Source organism: Drosophila kikkawai, chromosome 3L, assembly GCF_030179895.1.
Source record: "Drosophila kikkawai strain 14028-0561.14 chromosome 3L, DkikHiC1v2, whole genome shotgun sequence".
NCBI classification, from domain to species: Eukaryota; Metazoa; Arthropoda; class Insecta; order Diptera; family Drosophilidae; genus Drosophila; species Drosophila kikkawai.
Genome location: NC_091730.1, coordinates 3675384 through 3702190, shown reverse-complemented (window position 1 = coordinate 3702190; position 26807 = coordinate 3675384). Strand labels below are relative to the sequence as shown.

Sequence of the window (26807 nt, the reverse complement as noted above, 5' to 3'; positions counted from 1 at the left end):
AGTAAAATACAAATTATAATTGAATTTAAAATTGGCTCTTCATTTGTCAGCTTTTATTTCTTTCCCTAAGCCCTAACTATCCTTGAAATTGAAGTCAACCAGTTGCCAAAAATAACAACAAGCAATATATTTGCACAAAAACATGAGCTCCTACAGAAGACCCTCCGATAGTGAGGTTTACAGCGTGGGAGCTTGGCAGAAACTGAAGCTGCTCCTGTGGAAGAACTGGATTCTTCAGAAAAATCAAAAACTCCAGCTTCTGGTGGCACTGGTTGTCCCCATACTATTCATAAGTGTCCTAGTGATAATGCGCGACATCGTTCAGCCCACAAAATGGGGGGAAATTCGTTACGAACCCGTTCCCATAGAGAACTTGTCGCTATTTATGAGATGGGTTAAGAAGGGGAACATGATATTGCTTGACAATGGAACGCTGAATATGCCCCAGCCATTTCTCTGCTTTACGCCGGACACTCAGGCAAATGCTGCTATTGTGGAAACTGCCAGAGTTATCCTGTCTCTTAACGGTTCGCGTCCCTATGAAAGTGCCATGGATATGGAGAAGGACATGATGGAGTATAACTTTATGGCCGGTATCGAGTTTGGAGAAAACAATGGCGGAGCGAGGGACCCAACATTTCCACTTAACCTCACCTACAGCCTGCGTTTTCCCAGTGAACTGCGAACGGCATTTGGCGAACACTTAGTGACCTGGAATACTCATCAACTTTTCGAAAAAGTTGTCAAGGAAGGGCCACGCTTGGATCGCCATGAAGAGGATTATTACGCCAAGGAGGGATTCCTACCTATCCAGCACGCCCTTACCCTGTCCTGGCTATCCCAAGCTTCAGGTCGAACTGATCTCGAGTTTCCGAGCGTCCAGCTCCAAGTTTTTCCCTACAGAGCCCACACAACAGATGATCTGATGAAAACCCTGCGTGAAATACTGCCCTTAATAATCGTTTTGGCCTTCATGTACCCTTGCTCGGTGGTGACCAGGCATGTGGCCACCGAGAAGGAGCTGCAGCTGAAGGAGATCATGAAGATGATCGGTGTCGAGAATTGGCTGCACTGGATCGCCTGGTTCGTAAAGAACTACCTAATGCTGATCGTGATCGTGGTGTTCATCGTCGCTATGTTCCAGATAAAGGACACTAAAGATAACCCAATCTCACTCATGCACAACTCCCACTGGCTGCCGATTTTAATGTTCCTGCACACCTATGTCATTGCCAGCATATGCTTCTGCTTCCTGCTGGCCGAGCTGTTCACCAAGGCCAGTACGGCGGCGGTAGTTACCTGTATTTTGTGGTATATCACCCTTACCCCCTACGCGATTGCCAGCTACTACTACGATCGCCTCGGTCTCGTGGGGAAACTTACAATAGCTTTTTTGTTTTCAAACTCGGCTTTGGGCTTTGGTTTTCACATTATAATGGACTCTGAGGCCACTGGCAAAGGAACCACTATGACCACCATGTTCCGAACGGTCACTGAGGACGATGAGATCACCTTGTTCTATGTAATCCTGACGCTCACCGCGTCGGCGCTCATGTACATGGGCATTTGCCTGTACGTGGAGCAGGTATTCCCTGGAGAGTATGGCATCGCTCGCAAGTGGAACTTCCTATTCAAGCGCCAGTTCTGGAGCGACAGTAGGTCTCAGGCTGCTACGAGGGAGAAGGCCGGAAGTTGCCAGACACAACGCCATGTGGGCATCCATTTGAACAATTTGCAGAAAAGCTATGGAAAGTTTAAGGCTGTCAAGGGCCTGAACCTAAAGATGTATCGCGATGAAATCACAGTTTTACTCGGACATAATGGAGCCGGAAAGACCACCACAATAAATATGTTGACGGGCATAGTAGCACCCACAGCCGGAACGGCCTTGGTCAATGGCTACGACATCAGAACCCAATTAACAAAGGCCCGCCAGTCGCTGGGCATCTGTCCGCAGCACAATGTCCTCTTCATGAAGATGAGTGTCCGGGATCACATAATATTCTTCAGCAAACTGAAGGGAGTCCGTGGCAAGGAGGCGGTCAACAAGGAGGTAAGCAAGTATGTGGGTATTCTGGGTCTGGAGGCCAAGGCTAAGGTGGCTGCCGAGAGGCTATCTGGCGGCATGAAGCGAAAGCTTTCTCTCTGCTGTGCCATGTGCGGCAATGCCAGGGTAGTGCTCTGCGATGAGCCAAGTTCCGGCATCGATGCTGCCGGCCGAAAGGGCCTCTGGGAGCTGCTGCAGGCGGAGAAGAAGGGAAGGACTGTGCTTCTCACCACCCACTATATGGACGAGGCCGATGTCCTGGGCGATCGCATAGCCATCCTGTCCGATGGCAAGCTTCAGTGCCATGGCACCTCCTTTCATCTGAAGAAACGCTATGGAACGGGCTACCAGTTGGTCTGCACCATGCTGAGTGACTGCAACGTGGAAGCCGTAACCCAGTTAATAAATCGTCACTTGCCGTACTTGAAACCGGAGAGGGAACTGGGCACTGAACTGGCATATCGATTGCCCCACCACGAGACCAAGAAATTCCCTGCCTTGCTGGCAGATCTCGAAGAGAATTATGTCAGGCTAAAACTAAGTGGCTACGGGCTCAGTGTGGCCACCTTGGAGGATGTCTTCATGGAGGTCAACAGGGAGGAGACGGAGAACCGATCCAAGGGAGGTCAGGAGGGCAAGAACGCATCTCCTGACTTTCAGAGCCTGGTCTTTGATACCAGAACGAGGGAGAATCGGCGTTTCGTGCGTTACCTTATGTGCCTTCAGGCTTTGATGTTCAAAAAAGTTCAGATATCCTTTCGCAATTACTGGATGCTTCTAATACCGATCCTGCTGCCCGTGCTAATACTGGTCTTGACCATATTGAACAATTACGCCAGTCGCATTTACCCTGACCAGCCGCCGATGCAGATATCAGTTTTCCAGTACCGATCGAGTTACGTGGTCCTGGAGGATAATTCCACCACCGATGAAATGAGTGCCCTGGGCGAGGCCTATGCCAAGCATATGGAACTTTATAAAAAGCGAAGTCAGTTGCTGACAACGGATGGTGTCAGGTTTGGCAATTTCATATTGGATCTGGACGAGAGCTGGAACCACCGCTTGGACTACTCCTTTGTGGGGGGAGTGACATTGGACATAGAGAACACAACTGTCTGGGTGAATAACAAGCCCCTGCACACGGCTCCCCTGAGCCTGAATCTGCTGCATAATGCCATGGCCCGGCATTATCTGGGCGAAGAGGCCGGCACGTATGTGATCAACAAGCCGTTGCCGTACAGCAAGGATCCCATAGTCAAGCAACTGAAGAAGGGTAGGAAATTGGGCCCCGAATTGGCCACCAAGTTGACAATGAGCATGTGCTTCGTGACCGCCTTCTTTGCCATACCCATTATCAAGGAGCGGCGGGCGGGAGCGAAGCTCCTGCAATTCCTGTCCGGCGTCGATGCCTTCTCCTACTGGATAACAATTTTGCTGTGGGACTATCTGATATTCATGCTCTCAGCCCTGATGGCCATATTAACAATTGCCGCCTTCCAAGAGTCGGGCTATGCGACGTTTGTCGAACTGGGACGATATTATGCCGTATTATTGATATTTGGCTTGAGTGGCCTGTCGATAAGTTATGTTTTCGCGATTTTCTTCACCGATGCCGCCACGGGTTTCGTTCGTATTGCAGTTTTTAATTTGTTAACGGGATGTGGTTTTTTACAATTGTATATGACGGCTCAGAAGTATAGTGAATCTGGGAGTGGGAGCGTCATCCCTTTGGTGTTTCCCCATCTTGGCCTGGGTTATGCCGCTAAAAACTTGTACTTGGGGCGCGACCTTCGACTCGAGTGTTTGAAAGATCCCGAAAATGCATGTATCAGAATGAAAATTTGCTGTAATATGCCAGGATACTTTGCCTGGAAAGATCCCGGAATTTTGCAATGGATCGTGATTACCTTAATTGTGGGCATACTTCTATTTACATTTCTAGTCGTTAACGATGGCAAGCTGATTGGGGTCATTATCATGGCCTTTAAGAAATTATGCAAGTCAAAGAAAAAGCGAACAAGCGGTGGATCTTCTGCGGAAAATCACGATATAACAGATGAACGAATGTTTGTCAGAGAAATGATAAGTTCCAAACGAAAGGATATACCTCTGCTGGTGGATAACATCAGGAAGGAATATAATAACAAACTGGCTGTCCAGGGCGTTTCGTTTCACGTGGCAAATGCCGAATGCTTTGGTCTCCTGGGAATCAATGGAGCGGGCAAGACCAGTGTCTTCAAGATGCTGACTGGAGACACTGAAATCACCTCTGGAGATGCCTACATTGATGGTTTAAGTGTGTCCACACAAATGAGGAAGGTACGCCCTAGGATCGGCTATTGTCCGCAATTCGATGCCCTGTTCGAGGACCTGACAGGACGACAAAACCTGCGCATTTATTGTCTATTTAGGGGCATCCAGCGTCGCTTTGTTTCAGAGATAAGCATGACCCTGGCCCTGGCCTTTGGCTTTCAGAATCACCTGGATAAGAAGACCAAGAACTACAGTGGCGGAAACAAAAGGAAACTCAGCACTGCCATAGCCATTATAGGTAACCCATCAGCGGTTTTCTTGGACGAACCCACCAGTGGCATGGATCCTGGCGCCCGGCGAAATCTGTGGCGGATAATGGGTCTCATTAGGACGGCGGGCAAGTCCCTGGTCCTCACCTCACACAGCATGGACGAGTGCGAGGCGCTGTGCACGCGCCTGACCATCATGGTGGATGGTGAGTTCAAGTGCTTGGGCTCAACTCAGAGTCTCAAGAATCAGTATGCAAAGGGCCTTATATTAAAGCTAAAAATTAAGTCCAAAAAGAAAATATTTCAGAGAGTCATACAGAAATCATCATCGTCATCCGCACAAGGTCTTGAAAGTGAAATATACACAGAATTGGATGATAACTCATCCAGAGTCATCGAAGGAATAAAATCGATGCCTGACAAAGGGTTTTCAAATCGAATGTTGGTAGTAAATACCTTTATAATGAAACACATTCCCGAGGCTCAACTGAAGGATGAATACAATGGACTACTCTCCTACTATATACCCCACAAACAGATGTTGCCTCAGGTTTTTACGCTCATTGAGAGCAACCAGAAGATTCTATTTATTGAAGATTATCTAATAACGCAAAGGAGGCTAGAGGAAATATTCCTAGATTTTGCCTTGAATTGTGAACATCGTGAGGCAGATGTGGCTAAGAAAAAGTAGGTTTTATTATATTATTTCGATTTTTTTAAAGTTAAAAGTTATATTATAATTTACAGAGTATGTGGCTGCTTCTAATAACATACTTAACAATTTGCCACTAATTTTTAGGGTAAGTCTTTTACGAATATTTAAGAAATTCAATTTACTGAAAAACTTTTAACTTATAGCATGAACCCTTTGGGATTTACTATAATGAAAATGGGGAAATTTTTAAGTTTTTTTAAGAAATTTTATTTCCTACTAAAACTATTTGAAATTTATAATAAAAATACTACAATTTATGTAAAAGAGGCAGTAAATAAGGCACAAGTCTACATTTAATTTCCAGAATTTTCTTTAAAGTGAACAATATAAATATATATATATTATTGAAGGCATATTATATAATTTATATATTTTAAATTGTATAAAATTGTTACTACAACGACCCTAAAGAATATTTTATTTTGCTTTTGTCTTTCCATATAATTTTTACATTTGTTGTTCTCTAAGCCTTCACTTTCCTTGAAATTTAAGTCAACCTGTTGCCAAAAACAACAAAAAACAAAATATTTGTATAAAACCATGAGCTCCGGCAAGAGAATATCCGAAAGTGAAATATACGCCGTGCCAGATTCGGAAAAACTGAAGCTGCTCCTATGGAAGAACTGGCTTCTTCAAAGGAATCAATTGACCCAGGTTGTGGTGGCACTGGTCGTCCCCATGGTATTCATATGTCTCCTCGTAGTCCTGCGCATTTTTGTTAAGCCTGACAGCATGCCAGCGAGCTCATACGACCCCGTGCCCATCGATAACTTGTTTTTATACAGCAAATCGTTGAGTGCGGGGAACAGGTTATATCATGCCAACGGAACGTTGAATATACCCAAGCCATTTCTCTGCTATACGCCGGAAACTCCGGCTAATACTGCTATAGCTAATAAAGCCGCATATCTCCTATTTCTTAACGGTACGCGTCCCTATGAAAGTGCCCAAAAAATGGAACATGACCTAGTGGAGCATAATTTTATTGCCGGCATTGAGTTTGGGGATAACGATGGCGGAGCTATGAACCCGAAATATCCCCTCAACTTCTCCTACAGCCTGCGTTTTCCCAGTGAACTGCGAACGATGCCGGGCCAGATCATAGAGACCTGGCATACGACTGAACTATTCCCAAGATATGACATGACGGGGCCACGCAACGAGAAGGATCCCGATGGCGGCGTTCCGGACGGTTATCTCCGGGAGGGATTCCTGCCACTGCAGCATGCCCTCACCTTGTCCTGGCTGTCGCTGGCTTCGAGTCAAGATCCTGCTGAGTTTCCGCAGGTCGAGCTTCAGCGTTTTCCCTACAGGGAATACATTTACGATCCGCTGTTGCGGGGAATGCGCCTACTGCTGCCCTTCATGATCGTTCTGTGCTTCATGTACCCCTGCTCTGTGGTGACCAAGGATGTGGCCGCCGAAAAGGAGCTGCAACTGAAGGAGACCATGAAACTGATCGGCGTGGGCAACGCTCTGCATTGGATTGCCTGGTTCGTGAAGAGCTACCTAATGCTAATGGCCGTCGTGCAGATCATCATAGTTCTGTTCAAGGTAAATTTCTATCACTCCGTCTCCATCCTCACCTACTCCGAGTGGATACCGATAATGCTGTTCCTGCACACCTACGTCATTGCCAGCATATGCTTCTGCTTTATGCTGGCCGTGTTGTTCTCCACTTCCAGCACGGCGTCAGCGGTCACCTGTATTTTGTGGTTCATCACCTACATTCCCTACTCGTATGCCTTCAACTACTACGAGACCCTCAGTCTGGCGGGGAAACTGCTGATAGCCTTGTTCTTTTCGAACTCGGCCTTGGGCTTTGGCTTTCACATCATAATGAACTTCGAGGGCACTGGCATGGGAACAAATTGGAAAAACATGTTCGAGTCGGCCACTGCGGACGATGACCTCAACTTATTCTACTTGATCATTACGCTCACCATGTCGGCGCTTATATACCTGGGCATTTGCTTGTATGTGGAGCAGGTGTTCCCAGGAAAATATGGCATCGGTCGCAAGTGGAACTTTCTATTTACGCGCAAGTTTTGGTTTGGCTCTAGGTCTCAATCTGGAAATGCTAGAAGGAAAAGAGGTGGAGCAGAAGAGGTTGGTTGCCAGAGGAAACGCGAGGTGGGCATCCAATTCATTAATTTGCAGAAAACCTATGGCAAATTTAGGGCTGTTAAGGGCCTGAATCTGAAGATGTTTCGCGATGAAATCACAGTGTTACTCGGACATAATGGCGCAGGAAAGACCACCACGTTGAGTATGCTAACGGGGACAGTGCCACCCACAGCCGGAACGGCCCTGGTCAATGGGTACGACATCAGAACACAGTTGGAGGAGGCTCGCGAGTCGCTGGGAATCTGTCCGCAGCACAATGTGCTCTTTATGAAGATGAGTGTCCGGGATCACATAATATTCTTCAGCAAACTGAAGGGAGTTCGTGGCAAGGAGTGGGTTAACAGGGAAGTTAGCAAATACGTGGGCATTCTGGGTCTGGAAGCCAAGTCCTTGGTGACTGCCGAGAGACTGTCCGGCGGCATGAAGCGAAAGCTCTCCCTCTGCTGTGCAATGTGCGGCAGCTCCCAAGTTGTGCTCTGCGATGAGCCAAGTTCCGGCATCGATGCTGCCGGCCGAAAGAGCCTCTGGGAGCTGCTGCAGGCGGAGAAGAAGGGAAGGACTGTGCTCCTCACTACCCACTATATGGACGAGGCCGATGTCCTGGGCGATCGCATAGCCATCCTGTCCGCTGGCAGGCTCCAGTGTCATGGCTCCTCCTTCTATCTTAAAAAGCGATATGGAACGGGTTACCAGTTGGTCTGCACCATGCTGAGTGACTGCAACGTGGATGCCGTAACTCAGCTGATAAATCGACATTTGCCTTACTTGAAACCTGAGAGGGAACTGGGCACTGAACTGGCATATCGATTGCCCCACAATGAGACCAAGAAATTCTCTGCCTTGCTGGCAGATCTTGATGAGAATTATGTCAAGTTGAAACTAAGTGGCTATGGCCTTAGTGTGGCCACCTTGGAGGATGTCTTCATGGAGGTCAATAGCGAGAATCAGCAGCAGAGACGATCCCAGGGAGGTCAGGAGGACAAGAGAGCATCTCCTGATTTTCAGAGCCTGGTCTTTGATACCAGAACGAGGGAGAACAGCTGTTTCGTCCGTTACCTCATGTGCTTTCAGGCTTTGATGTTGAAAAAAATTCAGGTATCCTTTCACAATTACTGGCTAACACTAATACAGATATTCCTGCCTGTGGTCATACTGGTCTTGACGACATTCAACTCCCGAGCCGGCCGCATTTACTATGAACTACCGGCTATGCAGATATCACCCCTCCAGTACCGATCGAGCTACGTGCTCCTGGAGGACAATTCCCTAATGAGTGCCCTGGCCAGGGCCTACGTCAAGCATATAGAAATGTATAAAAATCGAACCGAGTTGCTGACAACGGATGGTGTCGGCTTTGAGAAATACATATTGGGTCTGGACGAGAACTGGAACCACCGCTTGGACTATTCCTTCATTGCGGGAGCGACACTGGACACAAAGAAGTGCATTGTCTGGCTGAATAATAAGGCCATGCATACGGCTCCATTGACCCTGAATCTGCTGCATAATGCCATAGCCCGGACTTATCTGGGCGAAGAGGCCGGCACCTATGTGACCAACAAGCCGTTGCCGTATAGCGAAGATACCCGGATCCAGCGAGTTGACAAGGGCCAAGGCTTTGGCTCCGAATTTGCCATGAATTTGACCTTGTGCATGTGTTTCGTGACGGCTTTTTGTGCAATACCCATTATCAGGGAGCGGGAGACGCGAGCGAAGCTCCTGCAGTTCCTGTCTGGCGTCGATGCTTTCTCCTACTGGATAACAATGTTCCTGTGGGACTTTCTGATATTCATGCTCTCAGCCCTAATGGCCATATTCACAATTTGTGCCTTCCAAGTATCGGGCTATTCGACTTTTGTCGATCTGGGACGATATTATGCCTTGTTATTGATATTTGGCTTGGGCGCCCTGTCGATAAGCTATGTTCTAGCAGGCTGCTTTACCGATGCCGCCACAGGCTTTATTCGCATTGCAATTTTCAATGTGATAACGGGAAATGCTCTTTATATGCTGTATGTGATCTTATCGTTAGAAGTAATTAATCTAAAGAATATTGCCGAAAAAATAACGTGGTACTTTCGGATATTTCCCCATTTTTCCCTGGCCAGTGCCGCTTGTCATTTGCACGTGGCAGACAGTATTCGGCAAGCTTGTGATGCGCCCATTGTGCAGAGACTTCCTGAACATTTAAGGTGTAAGAGAATGCCACATTGTTGTAATCTACCAAGTTACTTTGGCTGGAAACATCCTGGAATTTTGCCAGAGATAACGTATACCTTAGCTGTGGGCATATTTTTTTTTGTATTTCTGATCATACACGATTCCAAGCTGTTTGAAGCCATTCACAATGCCCTAAGGAAATTATGCAAGACCAAGAAAAAGCGAACAGGCGGTGGAGCTTCTGCGGAAAATCAGGATATAATAGAAGAACGTAGGTTTGTCAGAGAAATGATAAGTTCCAAACGAAAGGATATACCTCTGCTGGTGGATAACATCAGGAAGCAATATAAAAACAAACTGGCTGTGCAAGGCGTTTCGTTTCACGTGGCAAATGCCGAATGCTTTGGTCTCCTGGGAATCAATGGAGCGGGCAAGACCAGTGTCTTCAAGATGCTGACTGGAGACACTGAAATCACCTCTGGAGATGCCTACGTAGATGGTTTAAGTGTTTCCACGCAAATGAGTAAAGTTCGCCATAAGATCGGCTATTGTCCGCAATTTGATGCCCTGTTCGAGGACCTGACAGGACGACAAAACCTGCGCATTTATTGCCTATTTAGGGGCGTCCAGTGTCGCTTTGTGTCAGAGATAAGCATGACCCTGGCCCTGGCCTTTGGCTTTCAGAAGCACCTCGACAAGCAGACCAAGAATTATAGTGGCGGAAACAAAAGGAAACTGAGCACTGCCATAGCCATTTTAGGCAACCCCTCGGTGGTTTTCCTAGACGAACCCACCAGTGGCATGGATCCCGGCGCCCGGCGACACCTATGGAAGATAATTGGTCTTATTAGGACGGCGGGCAAGTCCCTGGTCCTCACCTCACACAGCATGGACGAGTGCGAGGCGCTCTGCACCCGCCTCACCATAACGGTGGATGGTGAGTTCAAATGCATAGGCTCAACTCAGGGGCTAAAGAATCAGTATGCAAAGGGCCTTTTTTTGAAAATAAAGGTAAAGCCCCAAAAGAAAGCATTCCAGAGAATCGTACAGACATCATCGTCAACCTCGGAAACCGTAAGACTAAACGGAGAAGTTAATGAGAACTCAGCCAAGGTCGACCAAGTAATTCAATTGACACCCGAAAAAGGGTTTTCGGATCGAATTAAAATCGTACACAATTTTGTATTGAAATATATCTCCGAGGCTGAACTAAAGGATGAATACAATGGACTTCTCACCTACTATATACCCCAGACACAGATGTTGTCTCAAGTTTTTTCACTCATTGAGAGCAACCAGAGAAGACTATATATTGAAGATTATTTGATAACGCAAACAAGGCTAGAGGAAATATTCCTAGATTTTGCTTTGAATAGTGCAAATCGTGAGGCAGATGTTTCTAAGAAGTAAGTTTTTTTAAAGATTTTTTTTTAGATTTTTTAATGATATATTAATTCGTTTCAGGAAACGTTGCCGCTGCTAATACTTTGTAATTTGTATGTCACTTTTAAAGTATTATTTTCATGTCTTTTAAAAATATTTGAAAAATAAAATATATTTTTTTTTAATGGAAATTATAATATAAACGATTTCCTTCCTAGAACAAGCAGAATTTAACTAATTTCCCTCAAGGGAATATTACTCCATTTAATGGCCTGCGGAACTATGCTAACTGCTGTCTTTCCCAAGGATTGGCATCGAGCTCAACTCATCACATCTGGTGAGCTCCGCCTCATCAAGGTCTCCAGTCTTCACTGACGACCAAGGGACAAGGCTGAAGCGCTTAATATCTTGTTTATTTATTGCATTCTGCGCGTTTAATTAACACTTAATCCCTGTGTAAGTAATTACGCTGCTGCTGCTGCTGCCGCCGGCTAGCTGCGCCTCTGCTCCTTGTCCCAGCAACTGCTCCTGCTGGTCGCCTCCAGTCTCGTGATGGAATAATTCATCTTCATAAATATGCGCTGCACTTTGGACTCGGTTTTGGGGTGGGTCTGGGTAGGATGTGGGTTTTGTGGGGGGGTCGCTTAAAAAGCATTAAGTTGCGCATCGGACCCAGCACGACACGCCCCTGAGCGCCATTAACTCGGACCACTGGACAGAAGCGGGAGCAGGAGCAGGAGTTTGGACACAATGGGATGGCCACAGCCATAAACACACTTATAAAACAATAACAAGACGAGGGCTGGCTGTGCCACAGTGTGCACTGTGGAAAAAGTATTTAAATAATAGGTACTGATAAGGCCCACTCTAAGAAATTTTAGCAGTTGTTGAGGTTTGAAGCCAGCCAGAGTGTGAAAGAGGCGCACTGAGATCAATTCCCAGTTTGAACCAAGCTTGATACTGCCTTCTCTCTCGAACACGTGTAATAGCTTAGACTAACTTAGATAGAGGCTTAATTGTTGTCTTCCTTTCGCGGTTGCATCGAACCAACCAACATGTTCGAATCGCAACATAACAGATTTTTGCCTCTGTAATGGCAACTTAACAGAAGTGACGTCACATCGAACATCGATCGTTGACGTCGGCAGAGAAATGGCTCTAAAAAATCATTACAGCTTTGCAAAATATTTAAGTATTTCCTTTAATTTAATTTAATTATTTCTTTTTATTTATTTACCTAATTTTTTCTCTCAGTATATATATTTAGACAACTTACCATCAGCTGTAGGATTCTCACAGAGCCACATCTTGCAACAGTGGCCGGGAACTTCGACGAGGCGCGGCGATCGGCAGGAAATCGTATCCTCCGGCGCCGGAAGCTGCTCATTGGGACAGAGCGTCGAGCAGGCGTGGCGGCCATTCTGAAAATGCCACATTAAAATACATTAAATATGTTGGCCCACCATTGTTGTTTATTTAGCTTTGGCCGGGCAGCCGAAAATAAAGTCATAATGTAAAGAAAATATTGGGCCAATCGCACAACAGAAGGGGAACTAACTTCACAAGGTTCCCGCAAGGTCCTCGACTTGGACACGAACTTTGTTCGCAGGGTGTGATTTGGGTGTGTGTGTGGGGGGAGAGTGCTGTTGATCTGACTTTTTTCTGGATAGATATTAACCTTTTTAAGCGGAACACAAAAATGTATAAAATAAAATATATAAAAAATAAAGTGTATGATTTTTTTGGGATGGAAAATTTATAGACAATTTTTATATAGTTTTAATTTTTCAGGAACTATAGAATTTTTTAGAACTATATAAAAATTGCCTATAAAAATTCCACCTGCTTCTCATTTTTCTCTTTTATGTACTTTTAGTTAATAATTATTCTTTAATGTTTATTCCTTTTTCCCAAAATATCCCGCCAGCACTAATAACTAAATTAACATTTTCGGACAGACCCAAAGTGCTTTGTTTGTAATCCACTTTCCGCCCTCTAAGCGGTCAGAGACCGATGATGCTTTTTTTTACACCGCTCCTTGTCTTTGGCATCGTCACGAAATTGCATTGCATAAATTTTGCCCGGAACCCGAGTATTTGTGTTGGTTTTATGCCACATGATAAACTACCAAGGAAATAAGGTGCAGAGAGACGCAGACCAGAAGTGGCAAAAACTGGAAAGGCAAGGCTCTTGGCCATAAAGCAATGTCATGGATTAAGTTTTTTCTTAGTTTTAAGATTTGTTTTTAAGTGAACTTTAATCGGAATGAACTTAGAACATTAGCATTAGCTTAGCTCTATTAAAAATAACACGAAAAAACTTTTCATCTGCTTTTCCAAATTTTTAAAACCTCAAGTTATGTTTCGTTTATTACTTTTACTAATAGCTTATATTTAAACTTAGTTTAAGTACTGTTTAACTCTCATTAGCTGGCAGAGTAAACCCTATAATGTTGGCTATCAAAAAACTACTATAACCACTACTGAGCCACGCTCCAAATTTGTAATTTCAAGCGTTTCACACTTTATTTAAAATTTAATTAAAATCGCTACAGAGCGAGAGCAATTCACATTTAAATGGCGCCAAGTGTTGGTGCTAATCCCACCGAAAAAATATATGTATATAAAAACCGAAAATGAAAAACTAAAAGCCAGCTAAAAGGGGGTAAAAGGGGGTAAAAGGGGGTAAAAGGAAAGCGGAATGCGGGACTAAGCACAGGTTAAACAACAGCGATCCCAAAACGGGAATCGTTTCACTGAACTGCAGTTGGCTTTTGGCCGGAATGTGGCTTCGTATTTGTGAAAAGTGCTTTGCTGTGTCGCAGTGTGTAAAAGTACAGTAAAAAAAAAACTAGTTAAATATTAAAATAATACATTTTAAAGTTAAAAACAAAAATTAAAATAATAATGACCTTTTAAAATGTATCTTAAAGAATGCACTTGATTTTTAAGGTAACGATTTCTGTTTAAAAATTAAGTTTAAATTTTGTTTGCCTCATGTTGACATCCTTTCAGCATTTTATAAAATTCTATTAATTCCTAGATATTTTAGTAATTGTTTGTTTTAATATTATGTCTTTCACTTTTAAGTGAATTGTAAAAGTAATTTCCTAAAAATAAAAACTTGTAATTCTTGTTACTTTTCTGATACTACTGCCTTCTCTCAGTGCCCAAGTATCTGTATCTGTGTTTTTTGGCTCTGTGGCTGAGGATGTCTGTGGTTTGTGGCCAAATCTTGTGCGGATGGCCCTCGGCCCTGCTTTTAGCCACCATGGTCGGCGCCCCCAGCAACTCACCTCGCAAACGCATTGAGTTTTACAATCCAATTTAAATGTGACTCCATGTGCGAATGTTGTGTTGCCCACGCTGCAATTGGCTGCAGGCGGCCAAGACCGGCGGCAAAATCGGAATAGGAATCCAAGGATCCAAGAGACCAAATCCGAATCCAGAACAGCAGGCGTTTTTTTGGTTGGTTGTTGCCGGTTTCCCATTGTTGTCACCGAAAAAGCGTTGGTTGAAAGCAGGAAAAATAGAAAATAGAAAAGTTAAATGAGCATAAAAGCTCTCTGTAAAGGTTGCTAGGAAAATTTCCACAGCAAATTGTGTGCGGTGCTGTGCCCTTTAAAATGAAAGGAACTTCCTTCCTGCCTTTGGAGTCCTTTTTGGCAATCACTGTGCTTTCCCTGTGCTTCGACTTGTTTATTATTTCATTTCATTTCATTTCGTTTCATTTCCCAGCTAATTTATGTCATCAAATGCGTAATACATGTCGTATGTGGTATGTGCAATGCCAATGAATAGGAACCCAATTAATGTCAGTGTGCTATGTCTGTGCCATGTATGTTTGTTATAAATTTCGCTAGAATCGCATATTTACAGCGCAAACAATAGACCTGCGTTTGCGTTCGTGTCTCATCAAAATTGATATTGACAAATGCCGCTGCTTTATGGCATGCCATTAGGTCGCCAAAGTTTGCTTTTGCCGAAAAAGATTTTCCTTTTTTACAGAGAAGAAAATTTGAGATAGAAAAAATCAAGAAATGAGAGAAATATATTTTTAAAAATTTTCTTATTCCTGAATCTTGATTTTTAAAAACCCATAATTTTCTTCTTAGCTTTCCAAAATGTTCTGTATCATTTATATGTTTCCCTTAAATTTTCCCCCAGTGTCCTTTCACATGTTTCCGCTTTTGTTCCTATCTCCCGAGCTCTCCTTTGTGCTTGTTCCTTGTTTTTGGCGTGGCCAAAAACTCGTGTGTGTAGCCGCCAATCACAATTACCCGGGCTTGTGGCAAGGCATTTGCAATCGCACTGTGGAAGCTGTTAGCACACAGGAGCACACAGGACCTACTACTCCTCCTACTCCTGCCACTTGTGCGTTTCTGTGGGAGATCGGGTACGTGCCCTGTACTTTTCCACTTTGAATTGATTTCACTGGCGACGTGACTGCCACGGCAGGGAGGAGCACAGACCACCTCGTCTACTACTACTGGCATCATCATTCATTTGGCATCAATGGTTAATGTGAAAATTGGCATTGCGCTAGCTGATTGTAATGAATATGGGCACGTTGTCGCATCTTTATGACATTAGCAATTTACGTTTATTATTGAAAAGTCGCCAGTCGAGGCGGAAATTGGAGTATTCTAGTCTTAGAGGGTATTTCAACCCGGCATCTGTGTCATTTTCGAGAGTGCAATCTTCTTAATGTATTTTTCCGTACTCTCAGGAAGATGTCTGCACACACTCAGGATGTGTGGGTGTGGGTGTAAGATATCCTTATATCCTTTATACAGAGACATTATTCGAACATGCACCTGTGAGGATGTTTTGTGTGAGCGAGTTCGTTACAACGAATCGCTTATCCTTAACGAATCGAGCTGAGTAAAGACAAGGGCAAGGCACTAGGGGTAAGGATTTTAACGAAGATTATATACTTTTTTTTCGTATGTAGGAAAAATATATAAGCCCTGAGAAAATAAAGAACAAACAAAGACCTGAATATAAATGATTTATAATACGGTTTTTCTACTTTTTAAAAAAGAACTTCTTTGTGATTGAAAGAAATGAATCTATAAAAATATGATCTTTACTCAGAAAAATTCATATAAATTTTGGTTTAATATTTATGTTCTACCTCTTCAATGATCCAATATCCAACATACCCTTCCTACCAGCAAAGTGTATGCGGAAGTGAACTCTGGAATGTGCAATGCGAGCGCTTTTATCTGCCGCTCGTTGACAACATTAAAGGCCCTCGGATGCTCGGCAAAGCGCACTCAAGGGGTCGCAGATATGTCTCTCTGCCTGGCTACATGCTATACATAATATATATATATAATATACATATACCTAAGCTCGAAATGAACTCTACCCTTTTTTGCCAATGATGGTGCACCCCAGCAGGGTCACCGTCACCCCATTTTGGGGTCACGTGTCCGCAGTTTATTTGTTTTATGCGGCTTCTGCAAGGCCCTACGATGGAGTGTTTGTTTTACTTAGAGTTTTTAGATTTACTTAAGTCGTTGATGACCATGACCAAATAAAGTTTCATTTTGTGCAAAGATTTACAGCACTCGAGCGTGTGCGACAAGTTTTGAGTGCCCTCGCCGTCTGGCTAGATCATGGATATAGCAAAAAAAAAAATAGGCCAAAGTAGTCCTTAGACCAAACAAAAGTTTCCAAAAAGAACCCTGGCCCATGCTGCGTATGCGCAATTTTTGTATCTCAAGTGTTTGCTTGGGACATCAACACATGTGATTGAGGGCTGCAAAATTGTTACCAAATTCTACTTCAGAAAACTAAAATCTGTACTGTCCCCAGGATATATGTTTGACAATACACTTGGCCCAGATGGCCAAAGGGAAAATCAAAGTTCAACAAGCTGGGAAAACTCTGAGAAAAAATCCGATTAGCTAAGTGGGGAATTGAAATAGTTTAAAGGTGGTTTCAGTCTAATTTTTAATAATTCAAATGCATATTAATAGAGAAAGTTACTTTACAGGAAGTAACACATAAATCTCAACTTGTATGATTGAAAGGCATTTGTAAAATGGCTTTTCCTTTGCAACTTTTCTTAGAGAAAGTTTTTTGCAAATTTTATGACCATGAGCATGCCTTGGCATCGCCTGCAAATGATATGTTCAGGACTAATCTTTGCAGCTCATTCGAAGTGAACTTTTATGGCTTGTTTGTGAGAGCTCTTCATTGCTTCACGTATTCGCAAATATGTTTGGGCCAAGTTCACAGGAGTCTTGGCATTTTTTGTGTTACTGGTAAACTTTCTAAGGAATAAAGAGCAAGTTCTACAGTTTAAATAAACTTGTTCTGCACCGCCTGAACAATGCAACTTAGGTCCTTGGGTGGAGGGTTAGCTAAAAACTGAGAGAAATATAACAAAAAAGTGATATTTATACAAAAGAAAGGGGTTTTACAATTTTTAATAAATTTTTAATAAATGTAAAAGGAAAGAATCTTCTAGTTTTTAAGTAAAATTAAATATTTCTAGAATTTCTTTAGCTTGAAATACAATAAAGACAAAAATCTTTTACTTTTCAAGGAAACACAAATATTCCTAAGATTTCCATAGTTAAAAATACATTTAAAAACCCTTCTAAAAGACCTTAAAAATGAATTCCTATATATTTTTCCCTCTGCATACCAAAGCAGCCAATGCTGACGTGTGGGGCATTGATATGTCCTGGGCCAGGACCACTCGCTGGACTACGTGCGAGGGCCACCAGGAGTCCTGAGCTCAGTTTGGCCGGCAAAACTTTTATTTTGGTTCACACACACAAGCTGTATTGGCATTTGACTCAAAACTTTTGACTCGAATGGGGCAAAAAAATATATAAAAAAACATATATAATATAGAGGAAGCACGATATTGGTTGGAGTTTTGTTGCTGCTGTTGTAACGCCCTCAAAACGAATCGCATCGAATCGAAACGAAAAGTTTCTGGCACAGTTCTCGGACGGGACTACTGGCTGGCTGCTGTTTAATTTCGAACAGCTTTCTACGACAACATCATGTGTGTGTTGAAAGCATTGAAAAGCATAGAAAGAGCATGGAAAATGGCACATGTCGGGGTGAATTGGTAAAAAGTCTGACTACGAGTGGGAGGAGGTACAAAAAAAAACGAAGAAAACGAATCGAACATAAAACCATTAAAATCACTTTACTCGTTAGTTAGCTGGTGAGTGTGTGTGTGTGTCGCAGGAGATGGTATATCTAAGCTACTCTAAGCTGGGATCCGGAATCTGAAATCCAGGATGCTGCTGCTGGTTATATAGGTGCACAATCAATATTAGAAGGAGCATGGAGAGTCCACAACTTTTTGGCAAAAGCGAACAAGCAAGTGGAATTGGGAACAACGAAACAACATTTCCTTGCTGCAAGTTTTAATGAAATTTCTGGGCCCATCTATTGTGCCTGTCAAATTTTGTATACGCTTTATTTCCCTTTATTTGCTTTTTTTCTGAGAAAATTGCTGTCATTTTAGGGGATATTTTTGCAAAAGGATATCCTTGATAAAGGAAAAGTGATGCTGAGAAATTTAATTTTTGAAGTTTATAGGAAATTAAACTATATACCCTTTCTGATGCCAACACTGGCCTTCATTAATCATTACACACAGTAAATGTAATTCGGAAATCTTCCCCTCAAACTCAACTTCCAAATTGCAAAATACGCATCGAAGCTGTGCAATTCAATTGAAATCGAAATCGAAATCCTGAGGAACTTACCCGGATTGGGATGCCTGGGCAACTGATCCAGATGAAAAAAAACAACCAATGGGAATGGGATTGCATAATTAGGAAAAGAGAGAGCATTAAAAGCATTCATAAAAGATTTTCATGGCTTGGCTGAATTCGCATTTCGTTCACACTCACTTTGATGGCCTTAAAGCCCAGACTCAGACTGGCCTCGACTTCAGCAACGAGAGCATTACCAAAAATCCCCAGCAGCGGCAGCAGTATCAGCATTTTCTGAAATGAGAGAAACTTGGAATTATTTACAAGTAGCAACGGAGTATATATATAAAAATAAAAATAAAGAAAAGGCCCAGGCAGGTCGACTTTATTAAGGTCAATTCAATGTCTGGCTCGGTTTTTGGTTACGGCTAATGGTTACGACAACGGCCATGGTTACGGTTGTGTTTTGCATTTTAGCTTGGGCTTTTTGCCAAGCATCTGCTCCTGCTCCTGCTCCTTTCTCCTAAATTTTCCGGAGATTTTCACGCCACCAAAGCCCACCTTTAATATCACAAGTATTTTTGCCAGCGAAAGTTTTTCTTGTGTTTTTTTTTTTTTGCAAACGGTATAATTAATCCAGGCCAGGTACTTGTAAAAGTTTCTTTTTTGTGTGTGTGCCTAGTAATTTTATTAATATTTATACAGCTTTTTATTTCTTGTTAATTTTATGTGGAAACAAAAAATGTATACAAAAAACGGAGGTGAATAATTAGAGAGAGAGATGACCTTGCCAAAGGCAACATTTTCAACATTTGTGAATTGATGTAGCAATTAAAATGGAATTTATTTATTTTTGCTATTAAGTAATATGTTTAATTACCTTTATTCAGCATGTCAAGTTTACAAATGGTATTTATTTCCATTATTAAACACTCAAAGTTCAATTTAAATGATTTGATTAAGTGATTCCCTGCTAATTGGTCATTTATTTCATAATGAAAAGTCAATATGGATCAAATTTCACTTCAAACAAAACAAACTCAATTGCTATTAATTGTTGCCACTTCAAAAAGGCTTTTGTTTAAAGAGAGAAATAATAATAATAATGAAGTTAATGCTAGAACAATGCCAATTGAATTTGTTTCCAGACTGAAAGATGAAAGTTAATATTTGCTTTTTTCTGCTCGGAGTTTTACCTGTGCAAATTTTATGGATGATGGCATTTAATAATTTTAATTTCCATCTGCAAAATACCTCTGGGTCTCCCTTGGGCTTAAGTCATCAGCATTTTAACACTTTCGGTTTAAATATACATTTCCCATTCTTTTTTCATGAAAACTGATATATTTATGGTTGCAACTTTAACGCCTGGGAGTGTTAATTATTTCCGAGGTGTTTGTCTGTATGCTTTTTACCCGCTTTGTTTGCAATCAATTTACGCGCTTTTTAAAGGCTAAGAAAAACACGCATACGCCGTGTTGGCCGCCGCCCTGACGTATATTTCATTTTTCACACACAAAAGGCAGGCACAAAAGCTCATTAAAAAATATTTTCCACTCATGCGTGAGAGTTTTTAAAAAGGTATTTAATTAAACTTTAATAACAAAAAAAAACAATAAGCGGAAATGCCCGGCTACCGGTGGAACAAAAGAGGAAACGCAAAAGCAATGGGCGAAGATTGAAGGACGCTGGTGGGAGTCCTGCGGCTTAATGCGAAAGATTTCAATTAACGACACGAGGTCCGTGAGCTGCTAAGTGGATAAACAGGACGACAACGACGGTGGAGAATGGGAACGAGAGCGAGGACATTGAAATTGGACGGTAGCGGACAGCCGGAGAGTGACGGATGAGTGGCCATCGCTCATGTGGAACACCCATTCGGATGCAGAGGGACTGCATCAGTGGACTGCATTGAATGCGGCTTCATTAAGGTGCTGCTCTAAGGAGCTATCCCCCTCCCCTCCCTCACAGGTTCTTGTCGTAATTATCGTAATTACAGTGAACGATGACGGAGGGGAAATGTAAATGTAAATGTAAATCGACAGGGACATTCACATGGCACAGGAGTAGATAGTGCTGCCAGGACACTGGCTTTGATTATGTTATTAGAAAATTATTAAAAAAATAAGAAATTGTCTAAAAAGTATTATGAAATTAAATATAAATCAATTTGAACTACAAATTATATTAATTTTTGGTGATGAAAAATATTTTAATATTATTTTAAAGGCTCAAAAATAAGTTATCTTTAATAATATCTTAAAGTTCTTAGGTTTTCTGTTGAAATTTTTATCTTTTAATTAAAAGAAATCATCACATAAGATAATACACATTTTCCCAATTAAGAATTCTTTATTAAAAGTACACTTTTCTCTCAAAATAAAAAAAAACCTCACAACCTGCCAGCTCTGGTCAACGATAATAATAAAAGCCAACGAGGCGCTTGAGACCGGTTAACAAAGGCGTTCACAGGAATCACAGGTCCTGGAAGAGAGCCCCTGGAACCCCTTTTTAATGGATGGCCCGCCATCGTCGGAGTCTGGAGATGAATCGCTCTGATCTGTTAATTGCGAGAGGGCCACGAATGTGGGCCACGTACAGAGACTACCACATGTTGCTCTACCTTGCCTTGAATGGCAAATGGTAAATGGAAAAGTGCAAGGAGGTAGCGAACAAGAGTTGTATGTACCCCAGTGAAAGCCCATCCATTTACCCATCCATCCTGCTGTCTGTTTTGTGTTTATAATTATGATGAAAGGGGGCAGCAGACAACCCACTCGCCACCTAACCCATATAGTAACCCATACACCCATTCAGCCCGAGGCGAGCGGAGCACAAATTGTGTATGTCACTTCGGAAATGAGCAGGGAAAAAGCCAAAGCAAAAGCAAAAAGGATAGGGGATTAAGGAAAACGGAAAAGTCTGTGCCAGCTGAAAGCGTTTAAAAATGTTTGCCGCAGGATTCTCCGCAAGTAAAGTTGATGATTTCAAAACACAGAACAGGATGGGACACCTCTGGGGAGCCATATCATTAAAATTAATGAATAGATAACAACAAAACAGGAACTAGCTCAGATGATGCTTCTCAGGGCCCCCGAAAAATGTATAAATTATATGCAGCAAAAAGTTTGACCTACATATATGCCGAAAAATAAGATTCTTTTGAATTAAAATATGTAGTTTCTTTGGTTCATAGAAAGCAAAGACCTGATTTACAAATTATACTCTTAGTTTTTAATGACAAGAAAACAAACTATAAGAAGAGTCCTTAAAATACAAACAAGTTACAATTAGAAAAAAAAAACACATTAATATCGTTAAAATTAAGCACAAAACCACAATTTTATAGCAATTTTTCAGTACATATTTTCCCTATTTACCAAATCCTATAAAGTTGCAAAAAATCAGCCTGGAAGTTGGGGCTATGCTGACAGGATTTTATGACCTTTTTAAATGGCCATTTACCCCACAAATTGATTAATGATCCCAGAGACAGACACACCCCCTCATAATTCGATGGCTTTAAACCGTTTTTTAAGCCATGTTTGTCCGCCTGAATATGTTTACTCTGGTTTCTGGTTTCCGGTCTCTGGAAATTAATGATATTGTTAAGCCATTTTAAATGAGCCAACAAATTAATCTTGTTTAATTTTTGAAGTTGAGCATAATGGGCAGGACATTAGCCTCACAGCTTTTTGGTTATCCTTCCTATTTTTATGTGTGTAAATCAGTATAAATCCTGATTCTCTGGCGGGGCCAAAGCTGATTGTTTGACTGCTCATCATTCATAAGCCGCATAGTGGGTGTGGTGGGGAGTGGTGTGTGCGTGTGTAAGCGGATGTATTGCAACGTTAGCATCTTATTATTCAAAACACACACAAAATACAACATGACACACACACACTCTGGAGGAGGATGCCAACGATGACAATATAATAATGATGATGAACGCCATCATCATTGGCGAGCTGTTGAGGCCTCTCATCGGGATGATAACAACGCGTGACAACAATGCTGACACATCGAAAGACTGTCATTCCATCAATTATTCAAGAACCTGCAAATCATCAACAAAACGCTCAGGATTCCCAGGGAGTCGTGACCCGAAACTCACTCCTATTTATTCCACCAACTGCAAATGGATCAAAACCAGGCAACGTCAACATGCAACAATGGGAACAGTGATGAACTGCGAAAAAATAATGAAAATTGGAATTACATAATTCTGGAAAAATCGAAAATCTCTTTAAAATAACACTAAAAGTGTGCTATGAGTTCTAAAAGTAAATGTAATTTTTTGTGGCATACTTTTGGGCCACATATTTAAATGATTTTAAATCTTTTATCTGTTGTAAATGATATTTAAAATTTAAATTGATATTAAAAAACAATATAAGAATAATTTTGCATTTCTTTTCTTATTGTGTAACAAAAAAAAGGGAACTATAGGCTACATACCCATACTAAGTGATACAATTTGTGTGTGTGGTATGAGGTTATTTTGCCGCAGGCTTTCCTCAATGAACAACAACAGACAACAGAGAACAACAGACAAAAAAAAAACACAAGGAATCATTGGCATGAATATCTGAGTGTTTTTATTTATGACTGCGCGTCAATATACTGTCACGACTAGCAAGGGGTGGGCTTAGACTGGCCCTAGAACAGAAATCAATCAACTTTTGGGGGCCACAAAACAGGAGGAAAACTAACAGCCAAGCTGTGCAAGTAACAAGGATATAAGGTATCTCCTTTTGAAGGATGTGTAGAGTGAGGTCAGGGAGCTCTATAAATCCCAGCACGACACGGTTAAGTGTCGGTGCTTAACAATGGAGGGGCTGAACTGAGTAAATCCCTGTGCTAGATCCTGCCTCCTCAGATAGAAATCATAATCAATCTAAGGCCAAAGAAGAAAGTGAAACTTCCCTTCAATTTAAGATGTCACCCAAACTAGCTGGGAAAAAGCCTTTTATCTTGCTACGAATCACTTAACGTAGCGTAAATTTCATTTGAAGCTAATTGAAATTCATTCGGGTGAAATCAAATTAAGTCAAAAGTATATCCTGTCGCCAGAGGTACGTGTCCTTCCAAAGAAGAGTCGCCGACTTTAAGGCAAAGTGATTCATTCATAACGATAAATTAAGTCGCTGAGTATTTTCTACATTCCTCTCCCCGGCTGCTGCCTACCCAGGAGACACATTTCCCTTGAAACTTGAACTCACACGAACACGGTATAAATATATCCTGGACTGTGAACGTGTCCTGTCCAATGAATATCAACAGTTTGCCTTTCCTCTTTATTCTTTGCCAACTCTCAACATTTGTCATTTTTTCTGTACCCTCATCAGCGTTAAAAAAAAAAAAAAACCGAGGAGGAAAAACTCAATTACAAAATATCTGGGAAATCGCAAACAAATAAATTAAGGATACAAATCTGGCTAAGGACTGCGGCAAACTCGGCTCAAATCGAAATGAAATAGTGACACAGGCGCTGCCATAAAACCAAAGGCAAATACAAAGCGGACGACGAAGCCAAAGCCGCACAAAAGGAAAAAGGTTAAACCAAATATTTATCCAGCAGCCCCAAGGAGCATCTGGGGGAGGGGGAGGGGGAGAGGGTTTGGGGCGGAAAGGAGCTAAGGAAGAGGACAAAGTGCGGATTGGCAGGACTCCTGGCCCCGTAGTCTGTATGTAATTACCAAGCACGGACTGCAAGTACAGCTGTGCCTAAGTACATAGCTCCAAAGCGCACACACTAAAGAACAGTATGTGTACACTGGGAGAAAAGGGAGTTAATTGTATATATTTTATATTTAAAAGGGCTGCTAGAACAATTAACAATTAATTACTCATTCAAATTCTAACTAAAACTTTGTATAAAATTCTACAACTTTTCTTTTTAAATCCCCTAATTTTTCTCAGTGCTTTCACATGCCGTGTATATGTTCCGGAGGCGTACGTGGCTTTATGCTTAAATAAACATTTGTTCGGGCCGCTCCTCCTACTCCTTGGGCCATCGCCATCGTCTTTGGTCCTAGTTTACATAGCACCCGACGGCTACCAACTCAGACTCCGTCGCTGTCTCAGTCTCAGTCTCAGTAAAGTTTTGCCCCGGTCAAAGCCAAATCGTTGATTGCATAAGTTGATGGCCGACACATGTCCGAGATATATAGTGTCGATATAGTCTGTATGTTTGTCCGTGGGCGCCAAAGGCCCCTAAGTTACTCACGTGTGGTTGCTATTCACGTCTAATGATGTCTGCTGTGCAGGTTGCATTGGCTGCTCCTGCTCCTGCTCCTTCTCCTGGATCCTGCCCACCTGCCTGCAAGGAAAATGAAATGAAATGGAATTTATATTGCAAGTACACATATACGCACACTTTTCAGTGGCTTGGTAGGTGGCACTGATTGCTTTATTGAGATACTGCCCAGAGAGACATCTCCGGGATCTCTGGGATTCAGGGATTCAGGGACTTAGGGCCAGTGGACTGTGCGTAAATAAATTGCTCAAGAGCACTATTTAGCTGGAGATTTCTTTGATGACGATTTTAATTGACTTTTTAAGGCTCAATCGATTGACTGATTTGACTTCGAGTCTAAGGACAATTAGGGATTTTTTCCTAGACGTGCTTAAGAGCAAAAATTTCAAATTAAAACCAAAGAGGAGGTGGAAATGGAGGGATTTAATATTTTTTTAAATAATTTATTTTAGTTGAAGATGGATTTAAAAAAAAAAACTAAATAAAGAAGTCTACTTAAACGACGTTTCTTGAGAGACTTTTCATTGGCTTTTTGTGGCTAAATCAATTATTTAAGCTAACTTGGCCAAAATGGCTTACATTTTTCTTTAAAACATAATCTCTTATAAAAGAAAAACTGATTTATAATATTTTTAGCTTTCAAACATTTTCCTAATTGATTTCCCAGAGAAAGAAACCCATATCTTTCCCGGCAAGCAAGATATCGAAACCATCATTAACATTTGGCATAAACAAATGACAGACCATAAAGCTGATTCCAACAAATCAAAATCGTTGAAACATTTTTATGAAATTGTTTTCCTTTTCTTTTTTCGTACTACTCCTGCTGTTCCTTTGGCACCTTTTCTTTCATATTTGATCATTGTCATTTCCTTGTTGCTCCCTGGATATGTGTTTGTGGCTGCGGCAAGGTGTTTGTTATCGTTTGTTATATTGCTTGTTATGTAATGTAATTTATACACCACCCACATTCACACACACACACACACACACACAGATATGAGATTCGAATACAATGTCATAAACGGCAAGGACACAAAGGCAATTCCGCATGGCATTACCGGCAGACAAAACAAATGGCAGAAGGAGCCAAGAAGCTGCGACTAAAAGCCAAAAAGTACGCGTTTGGCATAAATGATAAGCTGGTAACGCAGCAGGACCTGGTCGGGATGAGGGGAGCCAATGTCCTGGCCATGGCCCAGACATGTCCTTCCCCTTGCTCTTGTTCCCATTCCCATTCGCATTCCCATTCCCGTTTCTGTTTCTGTTTCTGCTCTTGTCCTGCGTTTGTGTCCCTCTTCATGTCCTCGTCCGGTGCCTGGGCTTGCTTGACTTTTGAATACTTAACAGGATAATGAAATGTCAAAAGTGCGCAGGCGGCCCGGAAAAGCGTATCCTGCTGGCCTGCTGCCCCCTCCTTCGTCTTCCCGTTGCGTGTCCCTGCCCATATATTGATATTCCTCTGGCTGTTGTGGAGTTTTATTGTGTTGTCCATGCCTAAGTGAACGTCACGGCGTGCCGCGCGCATTAAATCATAAAGAGGAAAAAAAAAAGGAAGGAGCCGTGGCAGTCGCTCTGGAGGATAACCATGAAGGCGGGATGTTTTTGGCTTTTTGATTAAGGATTTTTGGATGCCCTTCTTAAGGGTTTGCTTGGTAAATATTTTAGGTAATTGGGGTTTTAATGTTTTAATTAGGTTTTCTTTTAAAGAATTTATTATTATTTCTTCTTTATTTTGGGATTTTCAATAAATATATTTTCAATATTTTTTTCAGGTATAAGTTACTAGCTCCTAGATAATGTTTACTTTGAGATTGAATGTCCCAGCTTTTCCTTTTTCCTTTTTCTAATTACTAGTTATTATTCTTTAATAATTTTGATAAAAACATAACATAAAAACC

At 42.0% G+C, this 26807-nt stretch overlaps 3 protein-coding genes and 1 long non-coding RNA gene across 5 annotated transcripts in view; 3 read left to right on the top strand and 1 right to left on the bottom strand.

Annotated features, from left to right (window-relative positions):
• Ccn (cellular communication network factor protein Ccn) overlaps positions 1-26807 on the bottom strand; it is a 64240-nt gene that overhangs the window by 13759 nt on the left and 23674 nt on the right. For both annotated transcript variants that reach the window (XM_017162916.3, XM_017162917.3), the window contains exons 2-6: positions 24877-24969; positions 18846-18941; positions 18699-18720; positions 14250-14329; positions 12231-12375 (exon numbers count right to left, since the gene is read on the bottom strand). In XM_017162916.3, the coding sequence (XP_017018405.1) occupies positions 12231-12375; positions 14250-14329; positions 18699-18720; positions 18846-18938 (340 nt within the window). In that variant the 5' untranslated portion in view covers positions 18939-18941; positions 24877-24969. The remainder of the gene's footprint in view (positions 1-12230; positions 12376-14249; positions 14330-18698; positions 18721-18845; positions 18942-24876; positions 24970-26807) is intronic.
• LOC108071863 (phospholipid-transporting ATPase ABCA3-like) lies at positions 83-5608 on the top strand. Its single transcript, XM_017162791.2, has 3 exons — positions 83-5256; positions 5317-5369; positions 5428-5608. Exons 1-2 carry the CDS (start codon positions 143-145, stop codon positions 5333-5335), a joined length of 5133 nt encoding a protein of 1710 aa, XP_017018280.2. The 5' UTR covers positions 83-142; the 3' UTR covers positions 5336-5369; positions 5428-5608.
• On the top strand, positions 5743-11149 carry LOC108071864 (phospholipid-transporting ATPase ABCA3). The gene is made up of 2 exons (XM_017162792.3): positions 5743-10977; positions 11036-11149. The coding sequence occupies exons 1-2, from the start codon at positions 5825-5827 to the stop codon at positions 11052-11054; spliced, it is 5172 nt and encodes a 1723-aa protein (XP_017018281.2). The 5' UTR covers positions 5743-5824; the 3' UTR covers positions 11055-11149.
• LOC138928258 (uncharacterized) lies at positions 17788-18290 on the top strand. Its single transcript, XR_011444753.1, has 2 exons — positions 17788-18078; positions 18142-18290. It is a non-coding gene; the product is annotated as an uncharacterized lncRNA (long non-coding RNA).

Bases quoted from the DNA above. Each gene is read 5' to 3' on its own strand.
- LOC108071863 (XM_017162791.2), top strand. From the start codon at position 143: ATGAGCTCCTACAGAAGACCCTCCGATAGTGAGGTTTACAGCGTGGGA.
- LOC108071864 (XM_017162792.3), top strand. From the start codon at position 5,825: ATGAGCTCCGGCAAGAGAATATCCGAAAGTGAAATATACGCCGTGCCA.